The 16,107-nt window shown below is 37.4% G+C and overlaps 1 protein-coding gene across 3 annotated transcripts; it reads right to left on the minus strand.

Annotated features, from left to right (window-relative positions):
* Positions 1 to 768: 768 nt before the first annotated feature.
* Positions 769 to 12,522, minus strand: LOC109089091 (protein arginine N-methyltransferase 8-B). 3 transcript variants are annotated; one of them, XM_042749117.1, is made up of 11 exons: positions 12,121 to 12,522; positions 11,858 to 11,982; positions 9,356 to 9,604; positions 8,495 to 8,650; positions 7,043 to 7,106; positions 6,028 to 6,170; positions 5,201 to 5,288; positions 4,567 to 4,682; positions 2,863 to 3,013; positions 2,663 to 2,784; positions 769 to 1,813 (listed from the first exon to the last, which is right to left on the minus strand). In XM_042749117.1, the coding sequence occupies exons 1-11, from the start codon at positions 12,143 to 12,145 to the stop codon at positions 1,730 to 1,732; spliced, it is 1,323 nt and encodes a 440-aa protein (XP_042605051.1). In that variant the 5' UTR covers positions 12,146 to 12,522; the 3' UTR covers positions 769 to 1,729. The 3 variants fall into 3 exon arrangements, with proteins under 3 accessions (XP_042605051.1, XP_042605050.1, XP_042605055.1); XM_042749116.1 differs by having other exon boundaries at positions 9,356 to 9,607; XM_042749121.1 differs by having other exon boundaries at positions 11,858 to 12,517.
* Positions 12,523 to 16,107: the final 3,585 nt, after the last annotated feature.

The raw sequence follows: 16,107 nt of genomic DNA on the forward strand, positions 1-16,107 counted from the left end.
CAACTTTGCAGATTGTGTCAACCTTATGTAGTTTATTTACTTTGAAAGGCCCACTAAATGTGCCTGGTGTTGAGATCACATGACCAGCCCTACTCAGTATATCTCAGCATCTCCACTATAATCAGACACTTCCAGCTGTAAATTACATATGGGAGAGTATTTGTACAACCAAAAAATATTTAGGAAAACTTTATACTTTAAACTTTATATATAAATGCAACTTTAATATTTATTATTTATTATTTATTATTATATAAGTATTTTAATGAATACTAATATGTAAATACAACTTGTTTATTACTTTCTATATTATTATTGTTGTTTTATTTATTTTAATTAATGCTTTAAGGGTCCTGAGGGAGCAAGAAGACAGAGTATGGATAAACATGGTCAGACTGGTGGATCAACCATTAAAAAAGAACGCCTGCTGCTAGTGACCGCACACACACACACACACACACACACACACGTGAAATCACGCTATGTGGTAATTTAATGTAGGCTGAAAGAGTCTGATGTGTGTGTCCAACTGTAGATGAAGCATATTATAGTCTCAGGACACATCATCACACCTCATTTAAATGATCTTTGTACATATTCTATTTGTTAACGATACTAATTGTCAATCAAAATACATTTATGGAGAAAATGTGTTCGGTCAAGCTGCGTGTGACAAATGCAGTTTGTGAAAAAAATTTAAATGTTTTTTATCTCAAAACCGCAACCAACTTATCCCAGAGAACTGAGTCATTCAAGAGAAAATGTGAATTGTTTGTTACTTCCCATTTATTTAGCATTTCAATAGCCTCATTCAACCCACCTGAAGTCTTGCTAGCATCATGAAACCTGGATTTCAAACTGGCCAGTAAAACCTCACTGCTTGAACAAGAAGCATTTCAGTTGCTGTTTGCAGAGACAGTTCAGTTAACGAAAACAACATTACGCACTAAAATCTTCAGATATATTATTGAGGCTGGATTCAGTGTTGAACATGTCATGCCTCATTCGTTGTCTTCATCTGAACTGCTCTGCTCGTCTTGTTTTACACAAAGAAGCAAACATCGGTGGCTCCGACAGGTTGTATGCGACAATGACCTGACAATTGAACGAGAACACGAAACCAAAAATCTTCTTAAGTTAAAACTGTCACATTATGTTATTCTAAAATAACAAAGTTTGTACATTTGATGAGAATGATTTAAAATAGTGTAGCTGCTCTTAGAGGTTCTTTAGAAAAATCTTGAAGTGAAATCTTGAGTGTATCCTGAATAAATTAAAATAAAGCAAAGGCAGAAAACACGGCAGTGGTCACTATATTAAACAACTCAACACTAACCCAATAAATATAACACAATAAAAGCGCTCAAATACAATCCAAACTGAAGCCTTGGTCGATGAGGCACTATTGTACAATTTCACACTGGCATATGCCGTTCAGTAACTTTCCTATCTTATAAGGTTAAATGAACACAAACTTTGACATTCTCAGACTCATTAACAGTAACATTCAGAGTGATGTTTTCACAGTCTATCCTCTATGTGCATTTAAGAACGTGACACGTGATGACACTATTGCTTTTAGTGCTGGACTCGCTCTGATGACATCACAGAGGGGTCCTGCAGTTCAGCAGCCTCTCTGATCCAGACAGAGGCAGAGCAGAGGCACATTCCGTCTCCTCGCCGAATCTTCCTGGGAAACGGTGGCCTGACTCAGGATGTCGCTTGAGTTTTACCGCATCTTGTAGTCGTGGGAGATGGCTGCGTCACAGAGCTGTCCTTTGAAATCCAGCTCAAAGGTGAAGTCCAAGTCACGCTGGAAGAAATCAAATTTGGCTACTTCAGTACTTTTTTTGCCATTTTATTTCTTGTTTTTACTAAACCAGTGATTTTCAACCAGAGGGCCGGAACCCACTTAAGGGCCTCAGCACACTTCCAAGGGGGGCACAGCATGGCTTAAAGGGATACTCCACCCAAAATGAAAATTTTGTCATTAATCACTTATCACGTACGCTTTTCTGTATCAGCCATGCCACAAGGATACGTTTTTACATGTATTTACACCTTGGTTTGAAAGAAAACAGCGCATCAGAGCAGCGCGGCTGACACAGAAGAACGTAAGCTGCCTGCGTACTGCTCAGATTTGTCAAAATGGCGCTACGCTGATTTGGAGAGACATGGAGGAGAGGAATTGTTGAATAAAGTCGTTATTTTAGTTTTCTTCATGTACAAAAAGTATTCTCATCGCTTCATAACATTACAGTTGAATCACTGATGGCAGATGGACTATTCTGTAGTAGAGTAGAAATAGAAAGAGTATTCTGTAGTACAGTAGAAATTACTATTTGTGAATAATAATTTTAAAAATGCAATTTTAAAACCTGTGATCACAAACAAGAAAAGTCTTGTAAATTCTCTGGTAATCAACTGTAAACCCTGAAGAATATGCAGTTCAGAAAATTCAGGAATTTAATTATTAAAAATTATTTAATTTAATTATTTTAATATATTGTTAAGTTTCTTTAAATTAAAAAAGCTTAAAAATAAACAGCTTTGTCATTACAGCAGAAATACCAGAAATACCTTGGGGGACCTTCAAAGGGCGGCCTTGAGTCAAATAGGTTGAGAACCACTGTTTTCTCTCCATCTCCATTCACAGCCTCACCTCGTTATTCTCGTTGGGCTTCACGGTGATGCTGCCCAGGATTTCCTCTCCTCTCCGCACCGTTAAGTAATCCTCCAGATAAAATACCGTCTGCTTCCAGTGAGTGCTGGGAGCGTCGGGGGCTAAGGGAATGTACGACTCGGTTAGTACCAGATTTATTTGTAAGAGATAATAAGGTACAGAATAAGTGACGGTTGAACCTGTAGAAAAACCTGTCTTCTTGTGACACTTGGTGAACTCAATATTGAAGTACGTGATGAGAGCGTGAACATAGTCATTCCTCTGGATCTGCAGGCAGAAGGCCGAGGTGAACGCCAGATCCTCCGGCTTCACCGTGTAGATATCCACCTCCTGAAAGCAATACATCACGTTTCACATTTTTTGGCATACAGATTCTGTTTATGTAGAGATAATGATTGACCCGCATACTCGCACTAACTCCTTTGAGATACTTGAGCTGTGATCTATTGTAAGCTTGAAGTGTAATGTGGTTTATGTCATATAGCGTTAATCCACACATCACAACAGATCCGGTTTCAAAGGCTTTATTGTTTGGATGTGGCCATATTGGTGCCTGTATAAGTAGAGGAGTTGGCACAAGCATCAGATTTGGTGAAGAAAGATCCTATTACTCTTTGTGTGAACAACAGATCAGTAGCAGCATTGACCCTTTCATTTGTTCAATTCAACTTTTCATTTAGTACACCTCACAAAGAGGCCGAAATCATTCTCCTTTTCAAAGAGTTTGATCCCTCAGGTGATTCAGAGCCTCCTTGAAAGCATGGCCTTCTCTTCTGTTCTCCTCTCTTTCTCTTTCATTCTTTCTTTCTTTCTTTCTTTCTTTCTTGTTCATTTGCTAGCGGCTATCCAGCGTTCTCTCTGTCCCCTACATGGTTTCTTTTCTTTTTACATTTAATGTCTTCAGTGTCACAGATCATAAACTTGCTCATGCAAAATAAGGATATTGTTGCTCATAGTTTGTCCTTTTAGAGCTCAGGATTCTCAAATAAGACGAACTTAAATATATGAACTTTATTTCAGATGTTTCTCTGAGACAAAATGATACAATTATTGAAATACAGTAAGATTCAGAGTTACGGATATAGAAATATAGATAGCTTTATCTCAGGTACTTTGAGAATTAATACAAAGATATCTGATTATATTTAAACTTTGCTTTCTAGATAAGACTGAGCAAAATTTGAGACATTGAGATGTGAGATTATTGTGGTCTTTTTTAACAGAATTAGGCTTAAATTTAAGCAGTGTCTTGTGAAGTGACATGCAATAAATTAAACCTATTTTAAACATTTTTAAAAAATTATTAAAACAACTAATTTACTATTAAAATGATTTAAACAATTTTTGGATATTTGTCATTTAAATTATATATTATATTATATTATATTATATTATATTATATTATATTATATTATATTATATTATATTATATTATATTATATATATATTATGTTATATTATATTATATTATATTATATTATATTATATTAAATAATATTATAAAATATTATATTATATTATTATAAATTTAATCTAATTCCTGTTTAGGAGAAATCATTGAGATCTTAAAAATTTCTCGTTTGTGATTTTTCTTTCCTACTGTATAGGATGAAGCACTATATTACAACAAATTACCTACATTATGGTATTATTAGCATTATATCCCATTAAGAGTAATTTCTGTTAATTAATTTAAATGAATGATTTGTGTTTGTGCATGTGTTGAGATGAACACGTTACCACACTGTCATCAGGCGCTCTTTACTGTGAATTATTCTGTTATGCAACGCCCACACTACATGTGTTCCAAAGTAGCCTATCAGTACTATGATTCAGTATAGATCTTGCTCCCATATACACACATATAGAGCACATACTGGTACCTTAATGAGGCAGGAGTTGGTCACGACTTGTTTAGGATCTACTATGTCCACCAGGGGCTCCATCATAGCAACGTTCCGAATGCACGTCATATCAAAACCATAGACATTCTCCCACCCTGCAAGCATAGAGAAAATATATTTTTAAGACATTTTAAACTCATATCTGCCTGAAAAAAGTAGAAAATCTGTCTGGCTGTGTCTGGTCGTCTTCATTTGGACCTAAAATAGACTCCTGCCTCCTCTGTGTCTGGCAGCTTTTGATTACATCCCCTCACATGAGCTGAGGCGAATCTCACTCTTCCATCCAAAATGAGAAGGAGGGAGTGAAAGGGATTGAGAAAAAGCAAACCTCTTACTGTGGGGGAGCAATGGAATCCAACAGGATTTTTTTTCTAGTGTTTTTAAATGCTTTTTAAAGCTAAATAAAAGTAAGGTACTAAAAAGAGACACTGATCAAGCTCCATTGCAGAATGAGAAACAGATTCAGTAAATGTTCATTTAATACAGTACCTGTTAGTGAATGGCAGTAAGTCATTGTATAAGTATGTGTGTGTGTGTGTGTGTGTGTGTGTGTGTGTGTGTGTGTGTGTGTGTGTGTGTGTGTGTGTGTGTGTGTGTGTGTGTTTGTACTCACAGTGGATTTTGAAATCTTTGTATTGTCGATCCTCAATGGCAACCACATACAAAGTCGCTCTGTCTGGAAACATGAAACCTCCAGGTTTCTGAAAAACAACAGGAAAGAGAATCTACAGATCAACACTGAAAAAGATTAATGGATAGTTGAAAATATGTCCAACATATTTTAATTTAAAAATACAAAATTCAATTATTATTATTATTATTATTATTAGTAGTAGTAGTAATATTATAAATGATAGGTCAAAAAACATATAATAAAATCAAATAATTATCTAAATTAGATCTATTATTAATCTATTATTAATATTTAATCTTTAAATGATTTTAGAGTAATTATAGCATGTCACATCACAGGACACTGGTGAAACTGCCCTCATAAAACATTTTAATCTACAAAAAATGGTTCCTGGCATATGTGTGATTATATTCCTATTATTCCAGTTACTTCAATGTTCAATGCACCATAAAAATAACCCTAGGATGAAACAATGCCCTGGCACTAACACAATGGTTCCATAAAAATCTTTAACAAGCCTCTTGTCCTCTGGACAAAATTGTCATTCAGTGGTAGACATTCATCAGCAGCCCAATGACGAGCCACTCATTCCCATTATATGATCATTAAATGATCATTTTCAGCATGGACACATGCTTCACATTCTAATAAGTCACATGACCTTGGCCTTGAGACAGCCAACACACACACACACACACAAACACACACACACACACACACACACACACACACACACACACACACACACACACACACACACACACACACACACACACACACACACACACACACACACACAAACTAACCAGCCATTTGTCTCTGGCGTAGATGACAGTCTTGAGCATAGACTCGTAGAAAAGACAGTAGCCCATCCACTCTGAAATGATGATGTCCACCTGATCCACCGGCAATTCAGTCTCCTCCACTTTCCCTTTAATGATGGTAATAACTGCAAAATGCATAGAAAATGGATGAACGTAAATTAGTTTATTATTATTTGTATTAGTATAAATTATAATATATTAGTACAAATAATACATGGTCATAAAACAAAACATATTTTATTAATTATTATTATTATGATCTAAATTAGATAACATCATTATCTAAAATATAAATGGATGAGCTGATTTTATACTATTACATTTTCAATTAAATATGAACTATTTTTAGATTTTATTATAAATAAATAAATTTATGATAATAAAATGACTCCAGTTTTACATTATTATCAGTTCCTAATGGATAAAATCAAGTCTCACCCCATATTTTTTGTTTCACTCATAAATATGTCACAGAAATCAAATGGGTTACGAACCCATTAGGCACAAAAAAAATATATTGGCAAGCTACATTGATTGATGGCTTCTTCATGATTTTCTCTCTCTCTTCTTTTCTTTCTCCCATCCTCACCATTTTTCCCATTTTGCAAAGGCAAGTTGCCAATGTCCAATTACCATGCCTGTGTGTTTGTGTGTGTGTGTGTGTGTGTGTGTGTGTGTGTGTGTGTGTGTGTGTGTGTGTGTGTGTGTGTGTGTGCAGCAGTGACTCCTCTCTCACGCTGACTCAGGCTTATATTCTCACTCGCCCGCTGCTCTCCAGCGTTAATGAGAGCTGCTGTGGACAACTAAATAACTTCTGCCATCACACCACAAGAGGAGGTTGTCAGCTACAGGAAGTGACTATGCTGCTTCCTGTGTCATGGAACTACTCTTGCCAACAGGAAAATATATGAATCTTCTATTCCACACATGAACGCAGATCAGACCTAAACACTGTGCTGTGTCCTAACAGGAATGAGCTGCGGATTGTAAATCTTACCATTGTCCAGGTGATTTGATTTGATGATTTTCTCTGAATACTCTGATATACTGGAACATTCAATCTATTAAAAAAAAGATAATTAGCTTAGTTAAAATAGCACAAACATCAATAAAATAACCATACTATAATTCATATAATCACATAAATCTACTCAATTAACCATATTATATTACTCAAGCCAGTTTTTCATGCATAACTTGAGATTTTATATAAAGAATTATTATAAATATTTTGTGGAATATACTGTTTGTATCAATCTGCTTGTATTTGTTTGCATGTTCCAGGCTGACTGTCAGTCTATGTATTAGTGGCAATGATGTTTCATTGACTCTTTTTATAAATTACATTGTTATGCCAGTAGGTAGCGAAAAGTCTTTATGAGTGAGACATTGATTCATTCATTCAACTGAGTTATTCATTTATTTATTCATAAACTTATTCATTCTGGAATTAAAAAAGTGACTGCTGTCTTTAAGGGTCAGTCACTGAATCATTTACTCAAGGGATTCATTCAAACCCACTGATTCATTCTGGAACAAAACAAGTGACTGCTGTCTTTATGCGTGAGTTATTGAATCTTTCATTCACCCGATTTGTTCAAAACCACTGATTCATTCTGGAACAAAACAAGTGGCTAATCTCTTTATGCTTGAGTCATTGAATCTTTCACTCAACTGATTTGCTTAAAACCACTGTTTCATTCAGGAACAAAAAAACAAATGACTGCTGTCTTTATGCGTGAGTCATTCAATCATTCACCAATACATTCAAGAACATCATTTTGTGTGTAATATTTTGCTTTGGCTTTGTTTGGAATTGTTTTCGTTCGCAGAACAAAAATAGATGAAGCAACTGGCAATATTGTTTCTAAACCAAAATAATGTTGTTGGTCTGCATATCAGCACAGCTACATCTACTCTGGTTTCCTGCTGGTATTATGCATATTGCATTTGCATTTTGGATTAATCAAGCCATTATTTTCTGCTGTAACAGTCTCATTCTTGCTTTATCGTAAGCCCAAGTGTGCTTTAACGGAAAATCTATGAAAAAAATTAAGATAAGTGTTATCACTATCTGCCAATTACATACATTTTTACATTTTATACATCTATGAACCCGTGAACCCTTTCTGCTTATATGTATTTGTGTTCTGGACAGAATCAGAGACCTCTTTTGAATATTGTGGCATAGAAAAAAAAAAGCAACTAAAACTGGACCTAGTGGGTGGATCAGTGAAGTGTTATCTAACTACAGACCAGAATCACAGTGAGGGTACTGATATTATCAGCACGCTCTCCCACTTTGTCTCTCGTGATACTGTATATATAGATAAAGTTTGTGAGTGTAAAAAAGAGTCAGATCTGCAGTAATGCCTGCATGTTGCCCTCTAACTCAAAGCTATTGTATAGAACAGTAAACACACTTGTAATGAGTAATTTGAGTCCTCACCCCATATACATGTTTGGCTCCTGCCTTGGCAGCAAACATGGAGAGGATTCCGGTTCCGCTGCCCACATCTAAAACTATCTTGTCCTTAAAGATGTGTTTATTGTGGTACATGGAGTTCCTATAGGTCAGTGTCCTCACCTCATCCTTTAGCATTTCCTATTGAGAGGGGAAAAAACAACAACTTTTAGTCAGACTGATGCAATTAGTTTTGTTTTATTGTTTATTAGTAGTGTTTTTACATTTGAACTACCTTACTGACCCCAAAATATTTGATCAGTAAAGTATGGCTGTACATATTTTACTGGTGCAGGTTTGAGAATTTGAGTCCATGATTTTATTCCTTGTTTCCGCACCTTTTTTCTTGGACTGGGGTAAAGGAGGACAATATATAGGACACAAAGCATAGTGTTTCCAGGATTCTTTTTATAGAGACAGGTGTCCATTTAGCCTGCTGGGATTAACTGATACACATCTTTCCAACCCCCCACCCCTAGCCCCCGCTCTAATTCTCTCTCCTTTTCTTTCTCCCTTTCTCCATCTCGCTATCTTACTCTCATCCTTCTTTTTTCTGTTATCAAGAACTTTTCTTTTATCTTCAGACAGATCCAGTTTGACCCTCATGCTCTAAATATGCCAGTATCTCAGGTTTTCTCTCAGTTGTTCTTGAATGAGATTAGAAGGTGTTTTTTTAAGTTTTTACAATTGGCTGCATGTGATAAAAGTTCTAAAGCAGAAACAATTTCCTGATATTTTTCTACTTTAAAGCAACAAAGATGTAAAAACAATATAAAAACACACTTTCATCTTAGGTTAGACTAGCATACTTCACCATGCTTGATGGTAAAACTGGATTCCAGTTACCTCATGAATACCAAAGTGGGCATAGGAGTCAAAGTAGTAGTCCCGTGATGTCATCTCTTCCGGGTTGAGTAGCTTGGCCATCTTGCCTCGGCCCGGACAGGCAGAAAGCGCGGAGACGTGCGGCGTGTGTGGAGGGTGAGGAACATGATGAACGGATGTGACTGGCTTTGGTAGTGGAGATGGTTGTAAGGACTGGGATGAGGGAGCACTGGAAATATGCTGCTGTTGCTGATGATGCTGCTGCTGGCGCTGCTGGTCAAGATAATAGTATAATGATAGGCTCACTGTCATACATCACCACTTACTGGACTTAATAGGTATATTCACACATTTGCCAGACAGTTTTATCTTAAACAACTCTTACTCCGATTTTAATCAGTTTGTGCACTCCTTAGGACTCAAACCCATGACCTTGGTGTTGTTGCACTGAGGGATTTTTCAAGGTATTGTTCCATGTGATAGATAGATAGATAGATAGATAGATAGATAGATAGATTTTTACATAGATTTTTTTAATGAAATAAATGAATAAACATGCCAAAAAAAATCAATTAGAAATAGACAGTTTTCTAAATAAATAAATAAATATGTGCGAAAAACCGTTAATGAAGCAGATGGACAAAAGGCACCTTTTCCTGCAAATGTTTGATGGACAAAGCAGATGGACTGGAGGCACTTATAAAAATCATTCACCCAAAGATAAATATTCAAATCAGCTGGGGAGGGGGCAAAATAGACCTATTAACAAACGTCAACATTAAAATCAGGTATGCAAAGGGAAATATGCTAATCAGCTGGGGAGGGGGCAAAATACTGCAGCACCAAGGACAGCGCTCAGCCGTCTCGCGATGACCCAGTAGACTACATAAAAGAGCAAGGACTGCTCAATTCAACAAGCACACGAATAACTTCATCGTCTTAATTTATCTTTTAGGTACAAAATTATAGGATAATTTAATCAGAATTTCAAGCAACCTAGACTCGCAACATAAATATTAATATAAACCTCTCTATTAAGCGTTCGGTGTGGTCTGTGTGGTCGCTTTCACAGGGCCGGCGCTAGCCATTTGGGTGCCCTAAGCACAAATGCTTGGCGGTGCCCTCCCCTCCCCACCCCCTCCCCAACCAACCACCCACCAACCAAAGAAATAACTACCATTCAGAATTTCTTAGTTAGGTTCTCTTTACTTCCAAAATAAACTGCTGCAAATGAATAATTGGAACTGAACAATGTAAACACAGAAAGTTAAAAGTGCAAAAAAAGTTTAGTGCAAATAACAGTATAAGTGTATGAATTTTATGAAGTATGAATTTTAAAGTGCACATTTTAAACTGCAAATAACCATGCATAACTGCACAGTAGAAATTACTCAACAGAGGGACTACATCTCTATAAAGAGACCATTCTGCTATTCTATAGAACTATATTAAACATTTTCACTACCATCAGTTGTCAGAGGCCCTACAGAGGCACACGCCTACATTTCCTAGCTGCAAAATCAGCTATCAGGTCATCATATGAAAAGCCCGGGATCTTTTGCACTACTAGCGACGCGGACGCGCCGACGCCCCTGGACATGCATACTACACGCAAGGGCTACAAAACTAACATTTTTATTTAAAACATTGTCTTACCTGCAAGCGACGCGCGAGCATCATCCCACTGTCTCTCCTTTTTCTTTTTTCCGCCCCCGACTCTTGGTGCCTTTTCGAGGCCATGTCTGAGGTCGGTGTCTGCCAAATTTGACATTGATTGAGGCATAATCGAACAGACCACTGGGAGGTGGGGAAGGGGGGGCACCAGAGGGAGACTGGCACAGAGATTCACCCTTTTTCTCGACTAATTTGGTCTAGGCCTATATTACTTTTGTATTCCTTTTGTATATTAACATGCTTTTAGAAATATTTTATTTGTTATTTATACTAGTAGCCTATTGTGATGATTTTTTCACAAGCCATTAGATTTTTTGGTGCCCCCCCAAGCACTTGGTGCCCTACGCGCAGTGCGTGATGTGCGTGTGCGGAGCGCCGGTGTAGTGCCGAAATTTGCACCCTGCCAGATTATGCACCCCCTGGTATGGTAGGTTAGGAGTAGGTGGGGGGAGGGGTTTTAGGATTAGGGGTGGGTTTGGGATTAGGCAATCAGGTAGTGACTTCAACGAGGGGATGCAGAATCTGGCAGGGGTGAAGAATTCGGCACAACACCTCAGGACCTCTCTATTAAGCGTTCGGTGTGGTCTGTGTGGTCGCTTTCAGGACGTTATTCCGTGAATTGGACGTGTTCTGCTCTGCTCGGATCGCGGTGGTTTTTAGGCTGCATAGTCCTACACATCACCGGGCACTGATTTGTATGACCTCCAAACCAGCGCGTCATTTTACGCAATCATGCACTTAAACACATATAAGCGAATAGAATGAATCGCAAGCGATTTAGAAGTAGATATATGAATGCTCGGACGAGCTTTGATGTATTTTAGATGACTTAAGGAATCTTTGACTTACCTCCGAGCTCTCCGTCTCCGCCATCTTTCTCCGCAGGAGCAGGCACCGCGATGAGTGCCTCAGTCCCATACGAGCCAACAGGATCCGGATTAACTCGATAAGGGCAAGTGTTGTCACTAAATGTCCTAGAAAAGTTTTAAAACGTAATTCAATAAGCAATACTAGGTTTGCACTTTAAAACAGCCAATTTGTTAATTCGCAGAGCTGTGCTTAATAAACAAAAAATGCCTAAATAGAAAAAATATTGAAATTGTCATAATGACTTCTTGGATAGTCCCTCAACTCCATGATTCTGACTCCTACTGAAAGCCAATCGTGCAAAAGTTCTTCCACAGTTTCTAAGCGCCACTTGGAGACCAGTTGAGCCCCGACGCGTCAGCATCCACATCACCTGCCGCTGTGCATCGCCGCGCTACACGGAGTCAGACATATAAGAATGCATCTTTTATTTCAGTTTAACATGTTAATCCATTATTTCTCAGTTCATAACATGTCGTCGGATGCGGTCAGTCAAGTGCGTCTGGATCACGCTGAAAGTTGGAGTAGAAAGACGGTGCTGACTGAACTCGAGCGCAGCGAGTGCAGAACTGGAGCGATATCAGTAGCTGAATTAGTGCCTCCCACACAAGTATCGCACCTCCACTTTCTCAAAATAAAGGACACAAGGCCGATTACGTTTTAGTCCATTTCAAGGCTGAACCTTTTCAGACAAATATGTACTTTTTCATTTACAGACGCTTTTATTCAAAGCGATTGCACTGCGTTCAATAGGCTACATCTTATTCGTTCATTCCCTGTGAATGGAGCCCATGACCTCGGAGTTTCTAACATATACGTCCTGCCTGGACTTTTAGGCTAAATATTTCACAAAAATACATAGTAGTGAAATAGCAGGTTGATAGTTTTCAGATTTTAAGAATTTCATTGCCTAAATTTCCTTTCAACCAATTTTCCTTTAAAAAAAAATTCAACTTAATAATTGAATAAAATGTTCATGAAATGTATGCATTACTAGTATGTTGGGTATCCCAGAGACCCCATATAAAACATAACTATATGCAATGAACTTTTAAGTCTTTAGAATGCTAATCTTGAGACTTAATCAACAAAATGGTAACATTTTATTTTCAGTGCTCTTATTTGAATGTGCTCCATGAAAAATGCTTAAAAAAAGACTGAAAAAAAAAAACACCCCAACAAAAAAACACCACAAAAAAAAAATACATTTTTTTTTTGCATTTAATATGGTTAGCACAGAAGAAACTACCAGCAGCTGTTGCCTGTGCCAATCCAAGCCCACAGTGGAGAGAGTTCACATGTTTCTGTATACAAAGAGAGGTGTGGGATTCTAGATTTGGAGTCGAACGGTGGCCCCCTCGATGTTTTTACATGCCACCCACTCTTCTGCTTGTGTAATCCCTGGAGCTAATGTGGGAGGCAGTCCTGGCCAGAACATATACTCTTTCTCTTCCTGTCACACACGCAAACATACACTTTTACATACTTATTGAATTTAAAGATCAATATCCTCTCCAAATATATATATATATATATATATATATATATATATATATATATATTATATCTTATTTATTTATTTATTTATTTTTTTCTTAGTACTGAAAATGTCAACACAGTAAACAAACTCGATCAGTGCTGATTTCAGAAAACTCACAGTAATAGAGCTCATGGTGTAATCTACTAGACCGAAATAAAGGTACACTCTGTTGTATCCTGCTGAGAGGACTTCCAACACATGGGCTGCTCATGTATAACACTGAAGGACGGATGCCCACGCATGCTGAGTAATACCACACACTCGCACACAACACCACAACACTGTCAATCACACACACACACACACACACACACACACACATACATTCATGCATTCATGCATGCTTAAAGCATATACAGGAGAAAATGTGGGCAGCAAACAGCAAAACACTAATTATTTTTTACCCGTTGTTCTGTTTCTAGCATTGAGACGGTTTGCATCAAGTAAGTATCTTTTAATCACACTTTTTTTTTCTTCTTTCAGTTGTGTTATCTTGCTCTTAAAGGAATAGTTCACCCCCCAACAAAACATTTGCTGAAAATTTACTCCCCCTCAGGGCATCCAATGTGTAGATGAGTTTGTTTCTTCATCTGAACAGACTTGGATAAATTTAGCACTACATCAATTCCTCACCAATGGATTCTCTGCAGTGAATGGATGCCGTCAGAATGAGAGTCCAATAAAGTGATAGAAACACCACAATAATCCACAAGTAATGCAAATAATCCACAAACTGCTTGTTTGTACTAAACAAGTCCAATTAAGACATTTGTCCACTGCATGATACTGCTTTCTCTAGAGAAAAAGTAATCTCTTCGAATCAGGAGAGAAATATGCACATATCAAGCATCATTTACAAGCCAAAAATGGTCCAGAACAGTTCTAAACAGATATGATGATGGATTTTGAAGTGAGAGGACAACAGGGGATGACTTTTTCACTGGTGGAATTATAATTATAATGGATTACTGACCAGTATTTTGGCCAGAAGCGAAGTTAAAATGCCTAATTGATGGAGGTATTTCTTACAAACCTGCACCTTTTCGCTTCACAAGACATTATTTGATGGACTGGAGTCGTGTGGATTACTTGTAGATTATTGTGATGTGTTTATCAACTGTTTGGACTCTCATTCTAATGGCATCCATTCATTGCATACGATCCGCTGGTGAGCAAGTGATCTAATGCTAAATTTCTCCAAATCTGTTCTGATGGAGAAATAATCTACATATTGGATGGCCTGAGGATGTGTGCATTTTTTGGGGGGAACTATTCCTTTAAGAAACAACCAAACAGAATCAGTTTGTTTTCTGGTTGAATGTCTTTATCTGTGTGTTGAAGTGGTCCTGAAACAGCAGGATCGTCCTTGGCCTTGCTGTCGGTTTGCTAAATGAAAGCCTTTTCTGAGACTTCATGGAGGAAGTGTGTGCGTGTACATTTCTGCTCTCTGAGTCAGTAGGTTTCTTTTGTCCTTTTCTTGGTCCTTTTCACTGTCCCGAAGGCCGTTTTCATGTGCCCGTTCACAAGTATACACACAAACCATGAAGGTGCCATTTAATAGCTTAGAACTGAGGATGACATGAGGACACAACAATGAAATAACAAGGGAGTGGCAGACAAAACCAGACAGAACCAGGCGGGAATCGCAATGAGACAGATTCAAAAGGATAAACATCAGTTCAATAGGCGGAGTTTCTTTTTCAAAGTTCTCTATCATCTGCTGCATTGCTAATGTCTTCCTTTCTTGCCATCTTCCCGATGTTTGTATGTTTGTTGTCCCTCTTGTCACCGCTTGTACCGTGATTTCCATCTGATTTGATTCCCAGAATGAAAACTATGCAGTCTATTGTCGATCAACAGACGTTTTATCTGGAAAAACAGATAGAAGATGCAGACCTCTATCTCAAATTCAATGCGCTTTCGTTTGTTTTCATTTCCATTAGGAGCCCTAACAGAGCCAGAATACAGATTAGCAATGACATTTCTCACTTTAAGTGGTTTCTTCGCTCTCTCAGTAGACTCTTTCCATTAATTCAGACATGATGGATAACATTTTCCTCTCTAATGCTGTTTCAGCTGGAAAATCATGTCACGGACAGGTGACTGCGGCTTATATCCGCTGCCTATGGCGGCGTGTGTTCTCCTAATGGGGTTTTTACTTATTAGTTTACTGGGATTGAGGTTTGAAAGAGAAAGGCACACAGAGGAACAGTCCAACTGAGGCTGGTGTTTAAGATCAAATGGAGAGTCAACAGAAAGTCAAGCTGCGTGCATTGAGAAACTGTCAGGATTATTTCCATAATGTGAAAGATTCTGTGAATGTGAATTATTGAAGTCCTTTGGGAATCATAATTTACTTTGTCCCTGCCTTGTCCTTGCTTTCATCTACACTGACAGATGTAAGTACTTTAAATAATTAAAAGTATCTTTATGACAAATCTGTACTTTCACAAACTAGCATGATGAAAATAATGCTATAAACATTAAAAAATAACACATATTCAACATAAAATAGACAAAACATAAAATTAAATGAATGCAAAAAATTGCTAAAATAAGAAATATGTGTTTGTTTGCATAGGGAATGCCCATTTCCCCATGAATTATAATATGATTTTGACTCATATAATATAACATGGTTAAAATATAATATGAATAAAATATAATAATAGTAAATATAAAACACTTTCTC

The sequence above is a fragment of the Cyprinus carpio genome, chromosome A4 (genome assembly GCF_018340385.1).
Source record: "Cyprinus carpio isolate SPL01 chromosome A4, ASM1834038v1, whole genome shotgun sequence".
NCBI classification, from domain to species: domain Eukaryota; kingdom Metazoa; phylum Chordata; class Actinopteri; order Cypriniformes; family Cyprinidae; genus Cyprinus; species Cyprinus carpio.